Genomic DNA, 21,932 nt, shown 5'->3' with positions numbered 1-21,932 from the left:
GAGCCAGGCCTAGGGTTACAGACAGACATGGATGGTCTCTGACCTCATGAAGCTAAATGTGACAGCATTTTCAAAACTCCGTCTAATCAGCCACATGAACTGTGAAAAAAAGTTATTTTTTTCCTGGAATCATAAACAGAAGCACATTTTTCATCAAGCTAAGAGACAAAAACAAACACTTTACAGCCTAAAAACGACAATGCCTCTGTAATCTTGTGGAAAAACCTACTTATTATCTGGAGACTTCCAATTCCATCCAGTGCACCTGGAACAACGGCCTTCTAACTTTGTTATCCACAGTAAGAAATACAGTTTATATAGCATACCACACATATTTCTAACTAAAAAAGAAATCTCACAAAACAGTATTTATCCTTACTACATGTGATGTACTATTTTCTCTATTTCTTTTTTTTTTAATGTTTCTCATACCTCAGTAAACTGTTGTGTTCTGCAATTTAAACGAAAGGGGGAAAGGGAGAAAAATGGACAAGGCATGCTATTAGGTCAAGTGAGAGGCATGAACTTATGCACAGAAACAAATTCTACCTGAGGCAGGATACACAAGCCTTAGCACCAACTTCGCCTAAAGACTCACGACCACATTTGCTGCCCAATTAGAATATGCAAATTCTACATACATATGTTTTTCTAATTCACCACGGCAGACCATTTCAGTGCTTTCCCCCCATCCACAGATATGCTTCTCTATTCTGTGCTATAAGCCTGGCCTGGACATGTGCTCAGATTTGTACTCCAGGAACCACACCACACCAGGAAAAAAGACTGGAAATCAAGCCCTGCACACCTCGAGCTCCAACACCTTAACAACGGCTCACATGAAAGGAATACTCTTGCTCAGGAAACAGGGTAGCGAGGCAGATGCTGACTCTGGAGCAATCTGTCTAGGTTAAAATCCAAGCATCACCACTTTACTAACTGTAAGACCTTGGGCAAGTTATTTAACCTCTGGCTAGTTTTCCTCATATGGAAACAGGATAATAAATGAAGCAGTCTCATAAGGTTGTGAGAATTAAATTCGTTATTATATGCTTGCTCGGCACACAGTAAGCACTGTATCAGTGTGCTATTATTATCAGTCCACATCACACCAGTCAAAATCTCCTCTGCCTAAACCTTAAAGCAGTGGTTTTAGGTGTCCTTAAAAGTGCCTTCAGTTCTTAGCAAATAACTTGAGCATAATAGTTCAGGAAATACATCTGACCTACTGAATACCACTTAATAAGTAATGCTGTAACAAGCAGGTCTGTGTTGTCTCTTACAGCCAATACTTCTTTGTAGGAGATGGAAGGTCTACTTGCAAATGACAGCCCTGCCCACTCCTGCAGTCCTCAAATGAAAACAATAACAACAATACATTACCACTACTACTGCCCTTTAAGGCCTTTTAAAGGATTATTTGCTTGGAGCTGAAAAATGCAAAATAAACACATCTTGCTCAAGCAGAAAGTAATCCTTTTTGCCACTCAAAATTCTCAAAATCTTTGCCCTTGAAAAATACATTTAAGCGGATTTATTTTGTCTATTCTGCTTACACAACAACTGTACCACTCATAGCCCTCTTCCAAAGCATACTTCATACATTATGGGATTTCTGAATGGATCTGAATGGTTCTCCAAAACTAATCAGTATTATCTCTAAACATACACAGAAGTTACAGAAGTTATCATCAAGTGCTACTGTCTTGCTACAAGTTGAAGGTAGATCTTCTGGCATATTCACTTAACATTTAATATCAAAATGCCCAGAATTCTAACAATTCCCCTTTTCTTCCCCTCAACTAATAATCCCAGGGTGAGAAGTTAAGCTCAAGTCCATATCTTTTTCTTTCTGATGTGATATATTTTATAAACATCATTAGTAATCTTTAATCAATATATTACATTAAAATTCTCATATTTCTATATTTAAAATTATATTACTTTTCTCAATTAAAAAAATAGGGTATCATTTTAGTACCCTACAATGTATTGAAGAGAACTACTAATAATGTTCCCTTGGTTTAAAATTGGAAAACACAGGAGACTATTAAAATTGGGTCAGTATAATACTTAATCTTAGAATATTTACATTGTCTTTTCCAATAATCAATAATACTTTTCAAAGAATAAGGTAATTTTCAAAAACCACCTGTTTAAATTAAATATGTGGGGGGCTTATTTTCATCAAAAAGAACGAAAGTAAAATTCTTCAACCAAAGTTTAGTTTTCACGTCTGGATGTTAATAACTGCCTTTTGCTTTAACTACGGTATGTGTTCTTTTTTGCCACATGGTTTAATTTAGCGTTTCAGCACACACTGAGTGAAAACGTTACCATCTTTTACAGAGCTTCCCAAGCTCACCCTCTTTTCCATAATGTAGTCCTTACTCTTTTTAAAGGACAGGTAGGTAAAGCAACCCCTTAAAAAAAAAACAATTTGTGGTTTTAACACTAGTAAAAAAATCCAAAATCTAACCAAAAGGAAGTCACAACAAACATTCTATAATATAAACAGACAGTATCCACATAGTTTATTTCTCACAGTTCTCCTGACAAATGAACATTATTCAAGAACATACTGTATACACAGATAAGAAGAAACATACAAAATGTTTTAAATGATGCACAACAAAATCCAGCAGTATAAAAGAATGCATGTGAACTCTTGCTCACTGCGCAGACTAAATTTTATCACTTGTTTAAATAGTAATAAAAATACAATCTTTTATGGATCTTGTGCAGACTACAAAAGAGGGAAATTATTACCATATATATGACTTTTATATTAGGCAGTTTTCTTTGATGAGTTGCACTAACAACTCCAAATACAGAGGCAGAAGGCTGTGTATTTTAAAGGAATTAATGTTGTGAATTAGAGACTTTACACAGTTACTACCACTGGCACTTTTCACCATAGTTTGTACACATCACATGATAATCTTATATAACATTACATTTAAAAAATATATCTGAGTGACAACTTTCTAACATTCACACACCATGAGCTGGTTAAGGAAGCAATACCACAGTTGCCTCCTGTAGTGCTTCGCTGTTGTAAGAAAGACAGTTCATTGTGGTTAAAAGAAATTAGACATCAATATGGTTAAGCAGCTCCAACTTACTAAGGGCCATCAGTGGCCACCACTGGGACAGTGAGTTCTTTTAAAGTGTATATCCTAGAAGCAAACACCATCATTGGTTAAAACTTTGTCTAAAGAAGTCAGTTTCTGTGCTGAAAACTATTTTCACAAAACTGAAAGCTACTAAACTGTTTTAATATAAATACTTTGTCTTCTCATTATCATATTTATGACCAAGTTCTTTGAAACCTTTGGAATTTACTCTCTCTTTAATGTGTGCTCTCGTTTCCATCTCACCCATTTAAGATCACCACCTCAAAGGCTTTAAGGTGGTGGTGAGAAATTCACCAAGGAAACCCTTTGCTCACCAGGAATGTTCAGCTGCTGAACAGTGATCTAGAGCCACAACGGTGCAGAGCTGGACTTGACGAGAACACTCAGGAAGCTGTCATGCTGTGAGTGTCACTTCAGGGAAAGCAGAGAATCTTTCCAAACTGTGCACATAATTCACAATGATACCATTGCTATGTGTTGAAGAGGACTAATATATGATGTTCTCTTCCATGTCATCTGTTTGCTGGAAAGTAGTTTGGGTCAAGGTAATTATAACTGGTGCCCTGGGACACACAGTAGTCTCTGTCTAAGAATGTCTCTGACCTATAAACAGGTTCTAATTGGTGATCTTCCTTGTGAATATCTGTTTCATGTAGGCTGCAAAGAAAAAACACAAACATATCATTACATGGCATCAGATGCATTTTGATCTAGATATTACAAAACTTCCTCACAGCTCTACCTGTTTAAATCCATTAATATATCAAAATCCTTAATGAAAAGTTACTTGAAAAGTGGTATAATTAAGGAAAATTTCTTAATTACCTAGAACAACAAAGTTTAATACAGCAAATGTGGTGATTTTCTAAGAAGTGTGGAAATCAAATTCACTAGTTGCTGAGAAGCTCTTTACTCGTCAAAATAAAAGACCTAAAATGAAGAAAACACTTAAACACTTACCAGTCTGAACAAGAATCACAGAAATCCAAAGACATTTCTGGAGGACAATCCTGGCAGTGCCACCGAACACCCTGGATAGGCTCTATGCCACAGTTATCACACTAAAAGATTCAGAGAGAAAAAATATTAAGCTATATTGTTCCAAAACATTTTTTTCTTGCTGGAAACACATGATGTACACACAGACATCCTCTCCTCACTCCCCATTCACTAGACAGTGGTCTAACACAAAAAAAGTTCTAAGTTAGACACAGTTTATACCAACTAGCTGAAATTCCACTCACTCAAGATGGAGCTACAGGGGGGTAAGAGGGACATTATAAAAGACAAACTTCAAATGTTTTAATTATTTTTAAAAATTTTAAGTAAATCATCTGCAAACTTGGGCATTTGATTATTACCAACTATTAAGTTGAAAGGTGCCCCAGACCAGTGTACAATGGCTGTGATTGAGAACCACTGACTTCAAGCCACAGTTAAAACTATCTAAATACGTTACAGAACCATTCAACAGGCTGTCATAGCTAACATGAACCAGGTGACACAAAATCCCCTCTGAACTTTCATTTAGTGAATCACTCTCCAAAGCGGGAAGACTCCTAATAACCAATGGCCATCAGGAAGAAAAGGCAGATCTAGCTCTTTCTCAATGTGGTGGCATTGTGGTAGCCCTCAGCGTGTTCTGTGCAATTCTGGAAATCAAAGTAAATCTCATTTCTAGTTTCTTTGATCATTAGGCCAACTGGAATGGCTGACAGATTGGCAAACAAGCTACAGCTGGGACTCGCAACAAAATTATGAGAAGTGGACAGACTTTCCTCTTCAAAGGCCAAAGCTGTCAATTTGGAATATCACTGAAAGATCAAGAGAAGTCACTTAACATAGTTTGGCTGATGGCCATGCCAGAGCATCAGAGGTATAAGAATTTTGTTTAAATTTCAGTTTATCAGTCACAGCACACATCAGTATTTTCATGTATACCACTACCAGAAAATCTATAGTTCATGGTCTCAATATTACTTCCTCCAATTCCACTAAGTACAGTCAATTCTAATGCTTAAAGTGTTTTCGAACCTGTCAATCTCTATTTCCACAGCCACCAATTAAGTTCAGGACACTCACATGTTTTGTCTAAATTACCAAAAGAATCTCTAACCAGTCTCCCTGCATCCAGCCCTGCTTTATTCTTATCCATTCTCCATACTAAGGCCAGAATGATCTTTTTCCCTTTCACTTAATTTTTTTTAAATTACATAAATAACATACATATATTATTGTTTAAATAATTTAATAATATAGTAGTCAGAAATTAAGAGTTATCCACTCTAAAATCCTCTGCCTTCCTGAAGGTTATCAATATTAAAAGTTTAAGTAATTAGAACAATCTTTCTGAAATGCAAATTTCATGTTACTCTCTGTTTAAAATCCTTCAATTGTCCCCCAACCTTTTAGGAGAGATGAATTTAGCAAAATTTCCAAGGCTCCTCAACAGCCTCTCATTCCTCTCCAGTATGCACTCTAGTCATACTCAACTATTTTAGTTATTTAACTTCTCTAAATTTCTTATGAGATGAAAACAGAGTAAGAGCAGGAACTGAGTCCATCTAGTTTACTGCTAAATCCTTAGCACTTAGCAAAGTGCCTGGAACATAACAGGTATTTCAAAACTTTGTGGAATGAACAGATGTATTACTACTAGCCTCTCAAAAAACAGCAGAGCTAACTGAATCTAAAAGGGGAAAAGAAATTTCTGATCCACGAACAATAGCAACAGAGAGAGAAATAGCTCGATGGGTGAATGGATAAACAAAACGTGATTTTATATACAAATATTTTTATTTATATACATAAATAATATTCCACACACAATGGAATATTATTCAGCCATAAAACAGAAAGTAAGTCTGCCATTTGTAACAACATGGATGAAACTAGAGGACATTACGCTAAATGAAATAAGCCAGACACAGAAAGACAAATGCTGTATGATCTCACTTATATGTGGAATCTAAAGAAACTGAACTCATGGAAGCAGAGAGCAGAATGGTAGTTGCCAGGAGCTAGGGGTAGGAGAAATGGGGAGTTGTTGGTAAAACGGCACAAACTCTCAGTTACAAGATAAATAAGTTCTGGAAAGGTAAGGTACAGCATGGTGATTATATTTAATAATACTGTATTGTATACCTAACATTTGCTTTAGAGAGAGAGTATTTCTTAAGTGTTCTCACCATACACAAAAAATTATAACTATATGAAGTGATCTTTTTACACCTTAAATTTTTATATACCATAAACATATAAAATGTTTATCAGTTCTATCTCAGTAAAGCTGGGAGCAAAAAAAGAGAAAGAGACAAAAACTTCTCATCTCATATTTCACCTCAAAGTATAGATATCTGTATGTCTGTCTTCTCTCTACTGAATCATAAAACTCTTGACATCAGCAACTGTGGCACACTACTTTGTATAAACAAATAGAACAGGAGCTAAACTTAGTAAGTTTTATCTGAATGCTTGGAAGTTGTGGAGGTTAAAGCTCCAGAAACCACCTTAAATATCTCTCATCACCTTTTTAATAGTAAGATTAAGTAGCATTTACCTTGAAGCCCACATGTTGCACAAATCCACTTTCAGCTTGCATTTGCTGAAGTTTCTGCTTCTTTAACTTTTTAAACTGTAGTAATTCCTTATATTCAGGTAAATTCCTATACATGATAGGAATACTTTCTTCATCCTATTGAAAAGAACAAAACAGAAAACAAGAATGTTAGTTTGATAATTAAGATGAACTAAGTGCAAGAAATACTGATATAGAATATTTTTCTGTTGACAAGATATTTTTCACTTTTAAGATATCTCGCCTTTTAGGGCTCAGAGAAAATTAGTGCTGCTCTCAGCAATATTTTAGACTAGTAAGTTTGTGAAGATTCTTAATGCAATGGTAATATTGAATTGTAGTAGGTTACCTCATAATCCAACTACCAGGGGAACATGGCATGACTCCCACTTCTGTCATCCACTAACACAACTCACTCCCGTCCCAACACCCTCACGGCTCCTTGACAGACTCCTTAGAATCTACTTCTCCCTGATCTGCAGGAAGCTCCTCTTCTCCAATCTAACCGATTTTTATGCTTCCTCAGGTAAATATGACATTTTCTTAACAACAAACAAACCAATCTCTGCTCTGCTTTCTGCTCTCTACTCCCAATGATCAAGGCAGTACATTCCTTTCTTACTCCAAAGGAGGAACCAAGTTACAAAGATGATTATTTAGAATAGAGTGTAAAAGAAATGGACAGTAAAAACTATATAAATATATGAACTTGACAGATGAATCACTAACTGCTTCCTACGCTCCCAATTTATTTGTGCTCTGCCACCAGAATCCACTTCCCTTCCTTTGCTACCTCATGACTGATCCCATGGTCACTAATTTCCACAATGCTCCTAAAATTATCCCAAATTCACTGACCTTGTGTTCTATCACTTCCCAGTCCTAGACCAGATAATACCTGCCCCTCCCATTCCTCCTGCTCGCCATATAAGCTATTATTAACCACTATGTTTATTCTACATTAAAGTAACTGATGGTTATAGAAATTATAACATTTGCTCAAGGTCACATATTTAATTAGTTGCAGAGTCAGGTGATTTGAATCCAGATTTGTCTACTTAACTAACTCCTTACACACTCAGCAGCTCAAGGCCTAACTCTAGTAAGAGTTTTATATCTAATCCAACAAATTCTGTCACACTTAATACCTTCTAAAATCTCTCTCAAATTGCTCCTCCATAGTATCCACTCCCTCCTCTGCCCCACCATTACTTCAAATCTCCCAGTGGTGTCCTGACTGTCTACAGCATCAAGTTCAAAATCCTCAGCCGGATGAAAGATTCTTTACAATCTCACACTTCACCTACCTGATCTCCCACTATCTTTCATCCATTTTAAACTCTTAACTAAAGATGTTAAATTATAGCTACTGTCTTCCTATGTCACCATAAAGACAAGATAAGTAGTGCAACAAGTATGTGACACTAATAAATATGATGTGACCTAAATAATTAAACAATGCAGTAAGAAGTTTTATAATGAAATTTATTAAATTCAGATATTTTAAGCAAATACAAAGAGTACAAACTCCACTAAATTTTTTAATGTGCATCTTAACTCTAAGGATATTATTAAATTTGGTAAACGAGACTAAGATTAGGAAAAGTTAAATCACTTCACAATCAGTAGGATGACTACTATCAAAAGAAAAAAACAGAAAATAACAAGTGTTGGCAAGAACGTAGAGAAACTGAAACCCTGTGGCACTGTTGGTAAGAAGGTAAAATGTTGCAGCCACTATGAAAACAGTATGGAGGTTCCTCAAAACTTAAACATAGAATTACCATATGATCCAGCAATTCCATTATTGGGTATATACCCAAAAGAACTTTAAGCAGGGGATCAAAGAGATATTTGTACATCTGTCTTCATAGCAGCATTATTCACAATAGCCAAAAGGTGGAAGGGACCCAAGTGTCCATTGACAGATGGACAGATAAACAAAATGTGGTGTATATACACACACAACAGAATATTATTCAGCTTTAAAAAGGGAGGAAATTGCGACACGTTACAAGATGGATGAACCCTGAAGACATTGTGCTACGTGATATAAGCCAGTCACAAAAGGACAAAAACTGTGTAATTCCACTTATATGAAGTGACCCAGAGCAGTCAAATTCATAGAGACAGGAAGCAGGGTGGTGATCACCAGGGGCTAGGAGGAGGGGGAGATGGGGAGATGGGTGTAGAGTTTCAGTTTCGCAAGACAAAGAGTTCTGGAGATGGGCTGCACAATAACGCCAAAGGACTTCACACTACTAACTGCACACTTAAAACTGGTTAAGAGGGTAAACTGTGGCATGTGTATTTACCACAGCTAACAATACAAATCCCAAAAAGAAATACCCATAAACAAATTTCCTGGTTAAGAGGGTAAACTGTGGCATGTGTATTTACCACAGCTAACAATACAAATCCCAAAAAGAAATACCCATAAACAAATTTCCTGGTCATAATAATTTTAAATTTACTTAAAGGGGAAATACTATGACTAATTTCAAATGGGGCTAAAATGGTGTTACAGATTTTTAAACTAAGGAAGTATATACACGTAATCATACTTTCTCTCTAATTATTGCTTTTCTGAAAAGAGAAACTGAAATCTATAAATTTTACCACTAGAAGCTTCATAAATATATATTTGCATAGCTATTTTAAAGTAATCAGGTGATTTGAACTGATGCTCATTTAAAAATAAATAAAATCAACCAAACAAAAGTCAAATCAAATTCAATCTACTGTATTTTGCCAATTTTCTCAAAATGTACTTCTTTTAAATATCCCAACACCACATTTCACTGGTTAAATTTTCTTTATCCTTCAATTGCCAGTTTGTCACTTTCTAGAGATCTTCCACTTAAACTCCCAATCTAAATTAAGTACCACTAAATAATCAGAATAGCACCTATTTTTGAAGCACTTTTTCAAACCTGTAATTTATTGATGTGGTTACACATTTATCTCCTCCCACAAGACTAAGATATAGCAGCAAAGATCACAGATATTTTGTTCATAACTATCTAGTTCACCTCTAGCAGAGCATGATATATATTAAGTATAAGTAAATATTTCTCAAATAAGTAATTCTAATATTCACAAAGTACAAAATTACACACAAATTCCATATCTTAAGACACAGCAAACATTAGTTGTTTTTCAAAAGATAAGTTTAAAAAGAAAAAACTTTTCAAAGAATACAGTCACTTTATGGTAGTTTGATACCAAAGTATATAAACAGTATTCGATTAACCTAGAAACAGAATGAAGAACACTTACTTTTATTTGCTGACCTTTCATTAAAATCTCCTTTTCCAATTATTATATATAATGAGAGTATTAAGAAAGATACAAGGTAATCCCAAGGAATCGGAATCATGTTAATTATTGACGAAATTAATTTCAAGATAGTAAAATAAAAAATATTAACAGCAATAAAAAGAATCTCTATTAATAAAAAGTAAAATGAAATGAATTAACCTAAATTAGCAACCAGTTGATGACAACCCAGAGAGAAATTATTCCAGGAGGATTTAAAAAGTGTAATTTGACTTCACTTCTGTAGTGGGATATATCCTAAGACAAAAAAAGAACAGCCAAAAAACATCTCTTTCCAGTGATCACATTGTTGATGGCAGTATTAGTATTATTCTATTCTGAGACTACGTGTGTAGTGTGAGACAAAGAAAGCTATTTCGTTGATGTCACTGATAACTGGGATTTTCAGCATGGAAGAAAGAAGACACATATTTAAGATCAATACAGGTAAGTAATATCCCCATAGTCCTTAAGTTGAATTTGAAATAAAAACATGAACTTATGATATCTTTTATCTTTTAACAAAAATATAACATTTCCCAGCTCTGTCCACTAAATAGGCCTAGAAACAATGATCAACCCAGCAGCAAGTAACATTTCTAGAGTCAAGATATAGTCTCCAAATACCATTTCCCAACAAAAGAAAGCAGGGCTGACTCTAGGTCTGAGGCAAGAAATATACAGGATGAGCCTGGAATTTCCTTGTCATGCCAGACAGTAAGGAAGCTAACAAAGACTACCAAAGTCTTGTGAAAAGAACTCAAAATCCAACTTGAATAGGTTACAACTGACCAATGGGCCAACTTAAACACTAAGAGAGACAATAACATCAGTCTACTGAAACGCATTAAATATACTCAAATACAACAGTTCACAAGAATACAAAAATTTAAAAACCTCAGTCATTTTTGGAGGATATTAGAGAATAGACTTATTATTTTAAAAACAAAAACTAAAGGGAAAAATAAAGCAGCTCTGCTGCCTTTTCTATATGTACCGTAGGGTAATCAAATAGTTGATGAGGGGGTTTACTTTATAGAATAGTCTATCAAATTAAAGAAAAAGAAATGAAAGACTATCACATCTAATAAATTAATGAATCTAGATAACGATCAATGGCCGCTGTGTCAAAAAAAGACAGAGACAATCAGACTGAGGGAAGTACACATGACATAGTCCTGCCCACCCTAACAAACAAACAAATCTGAATCTGATCAATTATCTAGACTTACTATCAATTTACAGGAAATTCAGGGAACAGAGGAACAGGTTAAATGACATCAAGGAGATGCAAACAATAACCATATTGTGGTAAATTCTACAAGACCAATGACCTCATTTTTCAATTAAAAAATTGTGAGAGCGGGCAAAAAGGGGGTAAGGGGGGGGAGAGGGATGGGGAGAGGGAGGAAGGAGGCAATCTACTGAAATTTAAAGAGGGGCTGCAGAAATGGGAACTGACTGTATATTTGATTACATAAAACATAACCTTTTTGAAAATATGATTATGATATTGTGTAACGTCTGAGACTTGCTCCAAAATAATCCAGAATGGAGCTGGGGTAGGTAAAAAGAATGGATGAAAACAAGATTGCCAAAAGCTAGTCAATGTTGAACTTGGATGATGGGTTAAGTGGGTTCATTATACTATTCTATTATTGCATATGTTTGAAAATTTCTTTATAAAAACCTTATTATAAAAAACCTATAAATTTGACTTGTTAATTAAAAGAAAAGAAAGCAACATTCTCTGAAGAAGAGCAATAGTTAGAAAATGCTGGTGCTCTCATTCTCTACCATGCCCTGTGTAATACATAGATATATCCATTTAGATAGATATCTCTATTTAGATATAAACATAGACATATACAGTATAAACAGATAACTTACTGATGCTTCCTCGATAGCAGTGTTCATGTGGCTATGAAAACAGGATCGGTCATCATCTTCATCCATATACACTGGTGGTTCATGGGAAGTCATGAAAGTGGAAGGTTTAAAGAGATGCTTATTAAGGGGGTGCTGTCGTCTGCTTGTTGAAGACTAAGTGAGAAAACAAATTTTTAATTGGGACACTGGAAAATCATTAAAGGAATCAAAAATATAAAAATAGAAATGCTACTTCCTGCAAGCCTATCTGTTAGAAGGATTTCACCTCTATCCTGTAGCATACTCTTATGTGGTTGCTTTTTCTGTTATCTAGATTTTTAAAGCACAACTAGCCTTAAAAGAAAAAAGAAGAAGAAGAAATGTAGGGAGAGTATGGCAACAATAGTACAATGGGCCACATGCACATCATCCAGCTTCTATTTGTATCCCAGCATTTATCACACTCTTCGTATTCAAATGCTGAACTCCCCTTATGGTCATCTTATAGAAGACCAGGGAGGATGAAGTAGCCTAAGCCAGATATAAAACTACCAAGTAGCAGGAAAATTTCTACAACATGATGCATGTCTGAAAATGGTAATGACTGCTTATTCTATGTTAGTGAATTTACTCCTCACAACAATACTTATATCAGACAAAATAGACTTTAAAAGAAAAAGTATAACAAGAGGCAAAGGAGGGCACCACATAATGATAAAGGGAACAATCCAACAAGAGGATATAACGCTTTAAAATATCTATGCACCCAACAAAGGAGTACCTAAATATATAAATCAATTATAAACAGACATAAAAAGAGAAACAGACAATAACACAATAATAGCAGGAGGCCTTAACAGTCCACTTACACTAATGGATAGATTGTTCAAACAGAAGACCAATAAGGAAACACTGGCCTTAAATGACACATAGACTAGAAGGACTTGGTCGATATATAGAAAACATTCCATCCGAAAATGCCGAATACACATCTTTTCAAATGCACATGGAACATTCTTCAGGACTGATCACATATTAGGCCATAAAACAAATCTCAATAAATTTAAGAAGACTGAAATAATACCAAGCATCTTTTCTGGCCACAATGATATGAAACTAGAAATCAACTACAGGAAGAAAACTGGAAAAGCCACAAATATGTGGAGACTAAACAAAATGCTACTGAACAATGATTGGGTCAAAGAAGAAATCAAAGGAAAAATTAAAAAATACCTGTAGACAAATGAAAAGATGACATGCCAAAATTTATCAGATACAGCAAAAGTGGCTCTAAGAGGGAAGTTTATAGCAATACAGCCCTACCTAAACAAACAAGAAAAATCTCAAATAAACAATCTAACAGTGCATGTAAAGGAACTGGAAAAAGAACAAACAAAGCCAAAAATCAGGAGAAGGAAGAAAATAATATAAATCAAAGCAGAAATAAATGAAATAGAGACTAAAAAAACAACAGAAAACAAAATCAATGAAAGTAAGAGATGGTGTTTTGAAAAGATAAACAAAATTGACAAACCTTTAGCTAAACTCACCAAGAAAAAAAGAGAGAAGGCTCAAATAAATAAAATCAGAAATGAAAGAGGAGAAATTACAATGGACACCTCGAAACACAAAAGATGATAAGAGAATACTACAAACAGCTATATGCCAACAAACTGGATAATCTAGAAAAGATGGGAAAATTCTTAGAAGCATACAAGCTTTCAAAACTGAATCAATAAAAACAGAGAATTTGAATGGACCAATCACCAGTAAGGAAATAGAAACAGTAATCAAAAATCTCCCAAAAAATAAAAGTCCAGGAGCAGACAGCTTCCCCGGTGAATTCTACCAAATATTCCAAGAAGACTTAATATCTAGTCTTTTCAAACTCTTCCAAAAAATTGAAGAGGAGAGGAAGATTCCTAACTCATTCCATGAAGCCAACATTACCATGATGCCAAAACCAGAGGAGGAGAACACAAAAAAAGATTATAGGCCAATATCACTGATGAGCACTGATGAAAAAATCTTCCAAAAAGCTCCTACCAAATTAAATACACAATATATTAAAAAGATCATACAACATGATCAAGTGGGATTTATTCCAAGGATGGTTCAACATCCATAAATCAATCAACGTGATACACCACATTAACAAAATGAAGAATAAAAATCACATGATCATCTCAATAGATGCAAAGAAAGCATTCAACAAGATACAGCATCCATTTATGATGAAAACTCTGAATAAAATGAGTATAGAAGGACAGTACCTCAACATAATAAAGGCCATATGACAAACCCACAGCTAATATCATACTCAATGGAGAAAAACTGAAAACTATCCTTTAAGAACAGGAACCAGACAACGATGCCCATTTCTGCCATTCTTATTTAACATGGTATTAGAAGTCCTAGCCAGAGCAATCAGACAATAAAAAGAAATAAAAGGGATCCAAATTGGAAAGGAAGAAGTGAAATTGTCACCAGGTACAAATCATATGATTTTATATATAGAAAATTCTAAAGAACAGAAAAAGGAACGCTCACACACTGCTAGAGGGAATGTAAACTGGTACCGCCACTATGGAAAACAGTACGGAGATATCTCAAAAAATTGAAAATAGAAATACCATACAATCCAACTATCCCACTAACGGGTATTTATCCGAAGAACTTGAAATCAATGATCAAAAGAGATTTATGCACCCCTGTGTTCAATGCAGCATTATTCACAATAGCTGAGATGTGGAAGCAACCCAGTGCCCATCTATAGATGAACGGATAAAGATGATGTGCTGTGCATATACAATGGAATACTACTCAACCACAAAAAAAGACAAAATCACCCCATTTACAACAACATGGAAGGAAGGACCTTGAGGGTTTGATGTTAAGAGAAATAAGCCAAATAGAGAAAGACACCTACTGCATGATTTCACTCATACGTGGAAGATAACAAATACATGGATAAAGAGAACAGATTAGTGGTTACCAGAGGGGAGGAGGATTGAGGGGGAGGGCAAAAGGGATAAAGGGGTACATATGTATGGTGATGGATAAAAATTGGACTACTGGGGGTGAGCATGATGGAGTGTATTTAGGAAGTGATAAACAATAAAGTACACCCAAAATTACACAATGTTAAAAACCATTATAATCTCAACAAAGTTACTTGGAAAAAAAGAAAAAAAAAATCTACCAAAAAACTTTTAGAAATAATAATGAACGTGGTAAAGTTGCAGGATATAAAATCAACACACAAAAATCAGTTGCACTTCTATACACTACCAGAGAAGTAGCAGAAAGAGAAATTAAGACTACAATCCCATTTATAATTGCAACCAAAACAATAAAATACCTAGGAATGAATTTAACCAAAGAGGCGAAAGACCTGTACACTGAAAACCACAAAACATTGTTGAGGACATCAGCATCATGGCGGAGTGAGTTTCCCCAGTAATCTCTCCCCTCCAACATACAACGAAAAGGACATTTATACTCCAACAGAGGACATCCAAAGACAACACAAAAAATGTCAGAGAGACCCACGCAGCCATAAGATGGAGGGCAGAGAGGTTGGAGCCCCCCTCAGGTGAGGTGGAACGGAGTAACAGAAAACTTTACTCCCTCCCCTAAAGACTGTGATCCAGGACCACAGGAGGCCTCCAAGAGGGAAGAACATGGGAGAGGACGTTCGTTAGCAGGAACATCAAGGATCCCCAGTGGGCCCTAGCAGCCTAGAGGTTTGCCCTCTACTGGGGTGAAAGCTTTCATGGGGGGTGACCTTATCAAGGCAACACCCCAGGAGAACAGATAGCAAGAGCAGAGCGAGAAATCCCCAAGAGCACATAGGAGAAAGCAACCCTCCCCTGACCCACCCCAAACCAGCTCCACTGCCTGGGATCTCGCAGAAGGCAGAGGGCTCGGAATACGCGGCTCTTGACCTCCACCTAGTGGCGACAGGTGGTAACTGCGACCAAATAACACCAAGATGCAAAAAAAAAGAGCAACTCCCTCTAGCAACATCAAACATTATATTAGATCTCCAGACCAGAGAGAATATGACAAGTATCCAGAAATCAGTCCTAAGGACACAGAAATATATAATCTAAATGACAAAGAATTCAAAACAGCTATCATAAAAAAACTCAACGAGTTAAAAGAGAATGTAGAGAAACAATTCATCGAGTTCAGGAGGTACTTCACAAAAGAGATTGAAACTATAAAAAAGAATCAATCAGAAATATTAGAGATGAAAGATACAATGGAAGAAATGAAACAAAATATGGATTCCTTGAATGCTCAAGCGGACATACTAGAGGAGAGTATCAGCAAAATTGAAGATAGACATGTTGAAATGCTCCAGATAGAGGAGAGAGAATTAAGACTAAAGAGAAATAAAGAAAGTCTCTGAGAAATATCCAACTCAATTAGGAAATGCAACATAAGAATTATAGGTATTCCAGAAGGAGAAGAGGAGAATGGAGCAGAAAGCTTGTTCAAAGAAATAATAGCAGAGAACTTCCCAAACCTAGGGAAAGAGATAGAAATCCATGTAAAGACGCTACCAGATATCAACGTAAAAAGACCTACTGCAAGGCATATAATAGTGAAACTGGCAAAAGTGAACGACAAGGAAAGAATATTAAGGGCAGCAAAAGCAGAAGAAAATAACTTACAAAGGAACTCCTATCAGGCTTTCAGCAGATTTTTCTGCAGAAACCTTATAGGCTAGGAGAGACTGGAATGACATATTCAAATCTTTGAAGGACAAAAACTGTCAGCCAAGAATGCTCTATCCAGCAAAAATATCCTTCAGATATGATAGAGACATAAAAATTTTCCCAGACAAACATAAGTGAAGGACGTTTGTAGCCATGAGATACCCTCCCCCCAAAAAATCCTCAAGAAGGATACCTGAAAGAAAAAAACAGAGAAAGGGGTTACAAAGCACGGAGTAAGGAGATAAATAGGTAGACAGAATCAGAGCAGGATAGCAAATAATCAAGTATAGCATTAAAGACAAAGGGAAGGAAAACACCAAAAGCAAAGATAATCTTGTGATGTTTAACCACAAACTCATAATACAAGATGGAATAAGATGTGAGAAAAACAACGTAGGATGGGAAGAGGAAAGGGACTGAATCAGTTTAGTCTAAGGAAATAAGAGGCCATCAGAAAAGGGAATATCTCATCCATGACATTTTGAATACAAACCTCATGGTGACCACTAAAAGAAAGCAGAACAGAGACACAAATAATAAATAAGGAGAAAACAAAGAAATATAACATAAAAAACTACATAACTTGACTGGTAGAATAAAATACACAGGACAAGAAACAAAGGAAATGCAGGAGAACCAGAAAACAAGTGATAAAATGGCAGCATTAAGCCTTCATATATCAATAATCACCCTAAACGTAAATAGACTGAATTCTCCAATAAAAAGACACAGAGTGGAGAGATGGATTGAAGAACAAGACCCAACAATGTGCTGCCTCCAGGGAACACATCTTAGCTCCAATGACAAACACAGGCTCAGAGTGAAGGGATATCAGACAATACTCTAAGCTAATGGAAAACAAAAGAAACCAGGGGCTGCCATACTTATATCAGACAAAGTAGACTTCAAGATAAGACAGGTTAAGAGAGGCAAAGAGGGGCAGTATATATTGATCAAAGGGACATTCTATCAAGAAGAAATAACACTTGTAAATATCTATGCACCCAAAACAGGAGCACCAAAGTACATACAGCAACTATTAACAAATCTAAAAGAAGATATTAATAATAACACAATAATAGTAGGGGACCTCAACATTCCACCCACATCAATGGATAGATCATCCAGTCAGAAAATCAACAAGGAAACAGCAGAACTAAATGAAAAGCTAGACCCATTGTACTTAATAGACAAATATAGAACACTATATCCAAAAACGGCAGACTATACATTCTTCTCAAGTATGCTTGGAACATTCTCAAGGACAGACCATATGATGGGAAACAAGCCAAGACTCAATAAATTTAAGAAGATTCCAATAATAACAAGCATCTTTTCTGATCACAATGCTATAAAGCTAGAAGTTAATTACAACCAAAAAGCTGAGAAAGGGACAAAGGTGTGGAGACTAAACAACATGCTACTGAACAACCAATGGATCACTGAAGAAATTAAAGGAGAAATCAGAAAATATCTAAAGAAAAATGAAAATGAAAACATACCATACCAACCCGTATGGGATGCAGCAAAAGCCGTATTAAGAGGGAAATTCATGGCAATACAGGCTCACCTTTACAAACAAGAAAAATCCCAAATAAGCAATCTCAAACTACACCTAACTGAACTAGAAAAAGAACAAACAAAGCCCAAAATCAGCAGAAGGAGAGAAATAATAAAAATCGAGCATAAATAAATGCTATTGAAACAAAAAAGGCAGCAGAAAGGATCAATGAAACAAAGAGCTGTTTCTTTGAGAAGATAAATAAAACTGACAAACCCCTAAGCCAGACTTACAAAGAAAAAAAGAGAGAAAACTCAAATAAACAAAATCAGAAATGAAAGAGGAGAAATAACAATGGATACCACAGAAATACAACAGATTATAAGAGAATACTACAAAAAGCTATATGCCAACAAAATGGACAATCTAGAGGAAACGGATAAATTCTTAGACTCTTACAACCTCCCAAAGCTGAATCAAGAAGAAATAGAGAATCTGAATAGACCAATCACAAGTAAAGAAATTGAAACAGTAATCAAAAGCATCCCAAAGAATATAAGCCCAGGACCAGATGGCTTCCCTGGGGAATTCTACCAAACTTTCAGGGAGGATTTAATATCTATCCTTCTCAAGCTATTCCAAAAAATTAGGGAAGATAGAACACTTCTTAACACATTCTACAAGGCCAACATCCCTCTGATACCAAAACCTGACAAGAACAACACAAAAAAGGAAAACTAAAGGCCAATATCGCTGATGAACATAGATGCAAAAATACTAAACAAAATATTGGCAACCCGAATACAGCAATATATCAAAAAGATCATACATCATGATCAAGTGGGATTTATACCAGGGACACAAGGATGGGTCAACATCCACAAATCATTAAGAAAATGAGGAATAAAAACCACATGATCATCTCAGTAGATGCAGAGAGAGCATTTGACAAGATCCAACAGCCACTTACGATAAAAACACTTAACAAAATGCAGACAGAAGTAAGTTATCTCAACATAATAAAGGACATATACGACAAACCCACAGTATACATCATACTTAATGGGGAAAAATTGAACACCATGCCCCTGAGAACAGGAACAAGACAAGGACACCCACTCTCACCACTCTTATTCAACATAGTACTGGAGGTTTTGGCCAGAGCAATTAGGCAAGAGAAAGGAATAAAAGGAATGCAAACAGGGAGTGAAGAAATCAAACTCTCGCTGTTTGCAGATGACATGATCTTATATATAGAAAACCCTACAGAATCTATCAGAAAACATTATAAATAATTAACAACTATAGTAAACTGCCAGGCACAAAATCAATTTACAATCTAAATTTCTGTACTCTAATAATGAACTTACAAAAAGAGAACTCAAGAATACAATTCCATTTACAATCACAATAAAAAAGAAGAAAGTACCTGGGAATAAATTTAACTAAGGAGGTGAAGGACTTATACAATGAAAACTATAAGACATTATTGAAAGAAATAGATAATGACACGAAGAGAAGGAAAGAGATTACACGCTCATAGATTGGAAGAATAAACATAGTTAAAATGTCCATACTACCCAAAGCAATCTACAGATTCAATGCAATCCCAGTCAGAATCCCAATGACATTCTGCACAGAAATAGAACAAAGAATCCTAAAATTCATATGGGGCAACCAAAGACCCCGAATTGCTAAAGCAATAATGAGAAAAAAGCTGGAGGCATCACAATCCCTGACTTCAAATGTACTACAAAGCCATAGTGATCAAAATAGCATGATACTGGTACAAAAACAGACACACAGATCAATGGAACAGAACTGAAAGCCAAGAAATAAAACTGCACATATACAGACATCTAATCTTCAACAAAGGTGCCAAGACCATACAATGGAGAAAAGACAGTCTCTTCAATAAACGGTGCTGGGAAAACTGGACAGCCACATGCAAAAGAATGAAAGTAGACCATTTTCTCACACCATACAAAAAAAAAACCTCAAAATGGATCAAACACTTGAAGATAAGTCCTGAAATCATAAAACTCCTGGAAGATAGTACAGGTAGTATACTCTGACATCGAACTTAAAAAGATCTTTTCAAATCCCATGTCTTCTCAGACAAGGGAAACAAAAGAAAAACAGGTGGGAGTTCATCAGACTCAAGTGCTTCTGCAAGGCAAAAGAAACTAGGATCAAGACAAAAAGAACCTACCAATTAGGAGAAAATATTTGCAAATCATATCTGGTAAGGGGTTAATCTCCATAATATATAAGGAACTCACACAACTGAATAACAAGAAAATAAACAGCCCAATCAAAAAATAGGCAGAGGATATGAACAGACATTTTTCCAAAGAAGATATACAGATGGCCAATAAACGTATGAAAAGATATTCAACATCACTAATCATCAGGGAAATGCAAATCAAAACTACACTAAGATACCACCTTACACCTGTTAAAATGGCTATAATCTCTAAGACTGAAAATAACAAATGTTGGAGAAGGTGTGGAGAGAAGGGAACCCTCACACACTGCCGGTGGGAATGCAAACTGGTGCAGCCACTATGGAAAACAGTATGGAAAGTCCTCAAAAAACTAAGAATAGAACTACCATATTACCCAGCTATCCCACTACTGGGTATCTACCAAACAGCTTGAAATCAACAATCCAAAGTAACATATGTACCGCTATGTTCATTGCAGCACTATTCACAATAGCCAAGAAATGGAAGCAATCCAAGTGCCCATCAACTGACGACTGGATAAAGATGATGTGGTATATATATACAATGGAATACTATTCAGCCATAAAAAAAGACAAAATCATCCCATTTGCAACAACATGGAAGGACCTGGAGGGAATTTGGCTAAGTGCAATAAGCCAGACTGAGAAAGACAAACACCAGATGATTTCACTCATGTGTGGAATATAAACAAACACATGAACAAAGAAAACAGTTCAGTGATTACAGGGGAAGGGGGGTGGGGAGTGGGCACAGGGGGTGAAGCAAAACACTTATGTGGTGACAGACAAGAAATGATGTACAACTGAAATTTCACAATGATGTCAACTATTATGAACTCAAATATAAAAAACAAAACGTTGAAAGAAACGGAGAAATACACAAAAAAATGGAAAGATATTCGATACTCTTGGATTGGAAGAATTAACATAGTTAAAATGTCCATATTTCCTAAAGCAATCTACAGATTCAATGAAATCTTCATCAAAGTTCCAATGACATTTATCACAGAAACATAACAAAGAAGCCTAAAATTTATATGGAACAATAAAACACCCTGAATAGCCAAAGGAATCTTGAGAAAAAAGAACAAAACTGGAGGTATCTCACTCCCTGATTTCAAAATATACTCCAAGACTATAGTAATCAAAATAACACGGTACTGGCACCAAAAAAACCACACAGATCAATGGAACAGAACCGAAAGGCCGGAAATAAACTCAAACTTCTATGGACACTAATTTTTGACAAAGGAGCCAAGAACACACAAGGGAGAAAGGAAAGTCTCTTCAGTAAATGGTGTTGGGAAAACTAGACAGTCACATGCAAAAGAATGAAAGTAGACCATTCTCTTATACCATACACAAAAATAAACTCAAAATGGATTAAAGACTTGAATGTAAGACCTGAAATCATGAAACTTCTAGAAAAAAACATATGCAGTACGTTCTTCAACATTAGTCTTAGCAGCATATTTTCAAGTACCATGTCTGACCAGTCAAGGGAAAGGACAGAAAACATGAACAAAGGGATCACATCAAACTAAGAAACTTCTGC

At 35.6% G+C, this 21,932-nt stretch overlaps 1 protein-coding gene across 14 annotated transcripts in view; it reads right to left on the bottom strand.

Moving 5' to 3' along the window:
- Positions 1-2,506: 2,506 nt before the first annotated feature.
- The window catches only part of ZZZ3 (zinc finger ZZ-type containing 3), a 113,672-nt gene continuing 94,246 nt past the window's right edge, over positions 2,507-21,932 (bottom strand). For all 14 annotated transcript variants that reach the window (XM_070592013.1, XM_070592014.1, XM_070592017.1 and 11 more), the window contains 4 exons: positions 11,923-12,075; positions 6,697-6,831; positions 4,098-4,198; positions 2,507-3,794 (listed from right to left, as the gene is read on the bottom strand). In XM_070592013.1, coding sequence (XP_070448114.1) covers positions 3,650-3,794; positions 4,098-4,198; positions 6,697-6,831; positions 11,923-12,075 — 534 coding nt within the window. In that variant the 3' untranslated portion in view covers positions 2,507-3,649. The remainder of the gene's footprint in view (positions 3,795-4,097; positions 4,199-6,696; positions 6,832-11,922; positions 12,076-21,932) is intronic.

The sequence above is a fragment of the Equus przewalskii genome, chromosome 24, assembly GCF_037783145.1.
Source record: "Equus przewalskii isolate Varuska chromosome 24, EquPr2, whole genome shotgun sequence".
In the NCBI taxonomy this organism is placed as follows: domain Eukaryota; kingdom Metazoa; phylum Chordata; class Mammalia; order Perissodactyla; family Equidae; genus Equus; species Equus przewalskii.
Note: the sequence above shows the minus strand (reverse complement) of the source record. Positions and strands in the feature narration are given on the sequence as shown.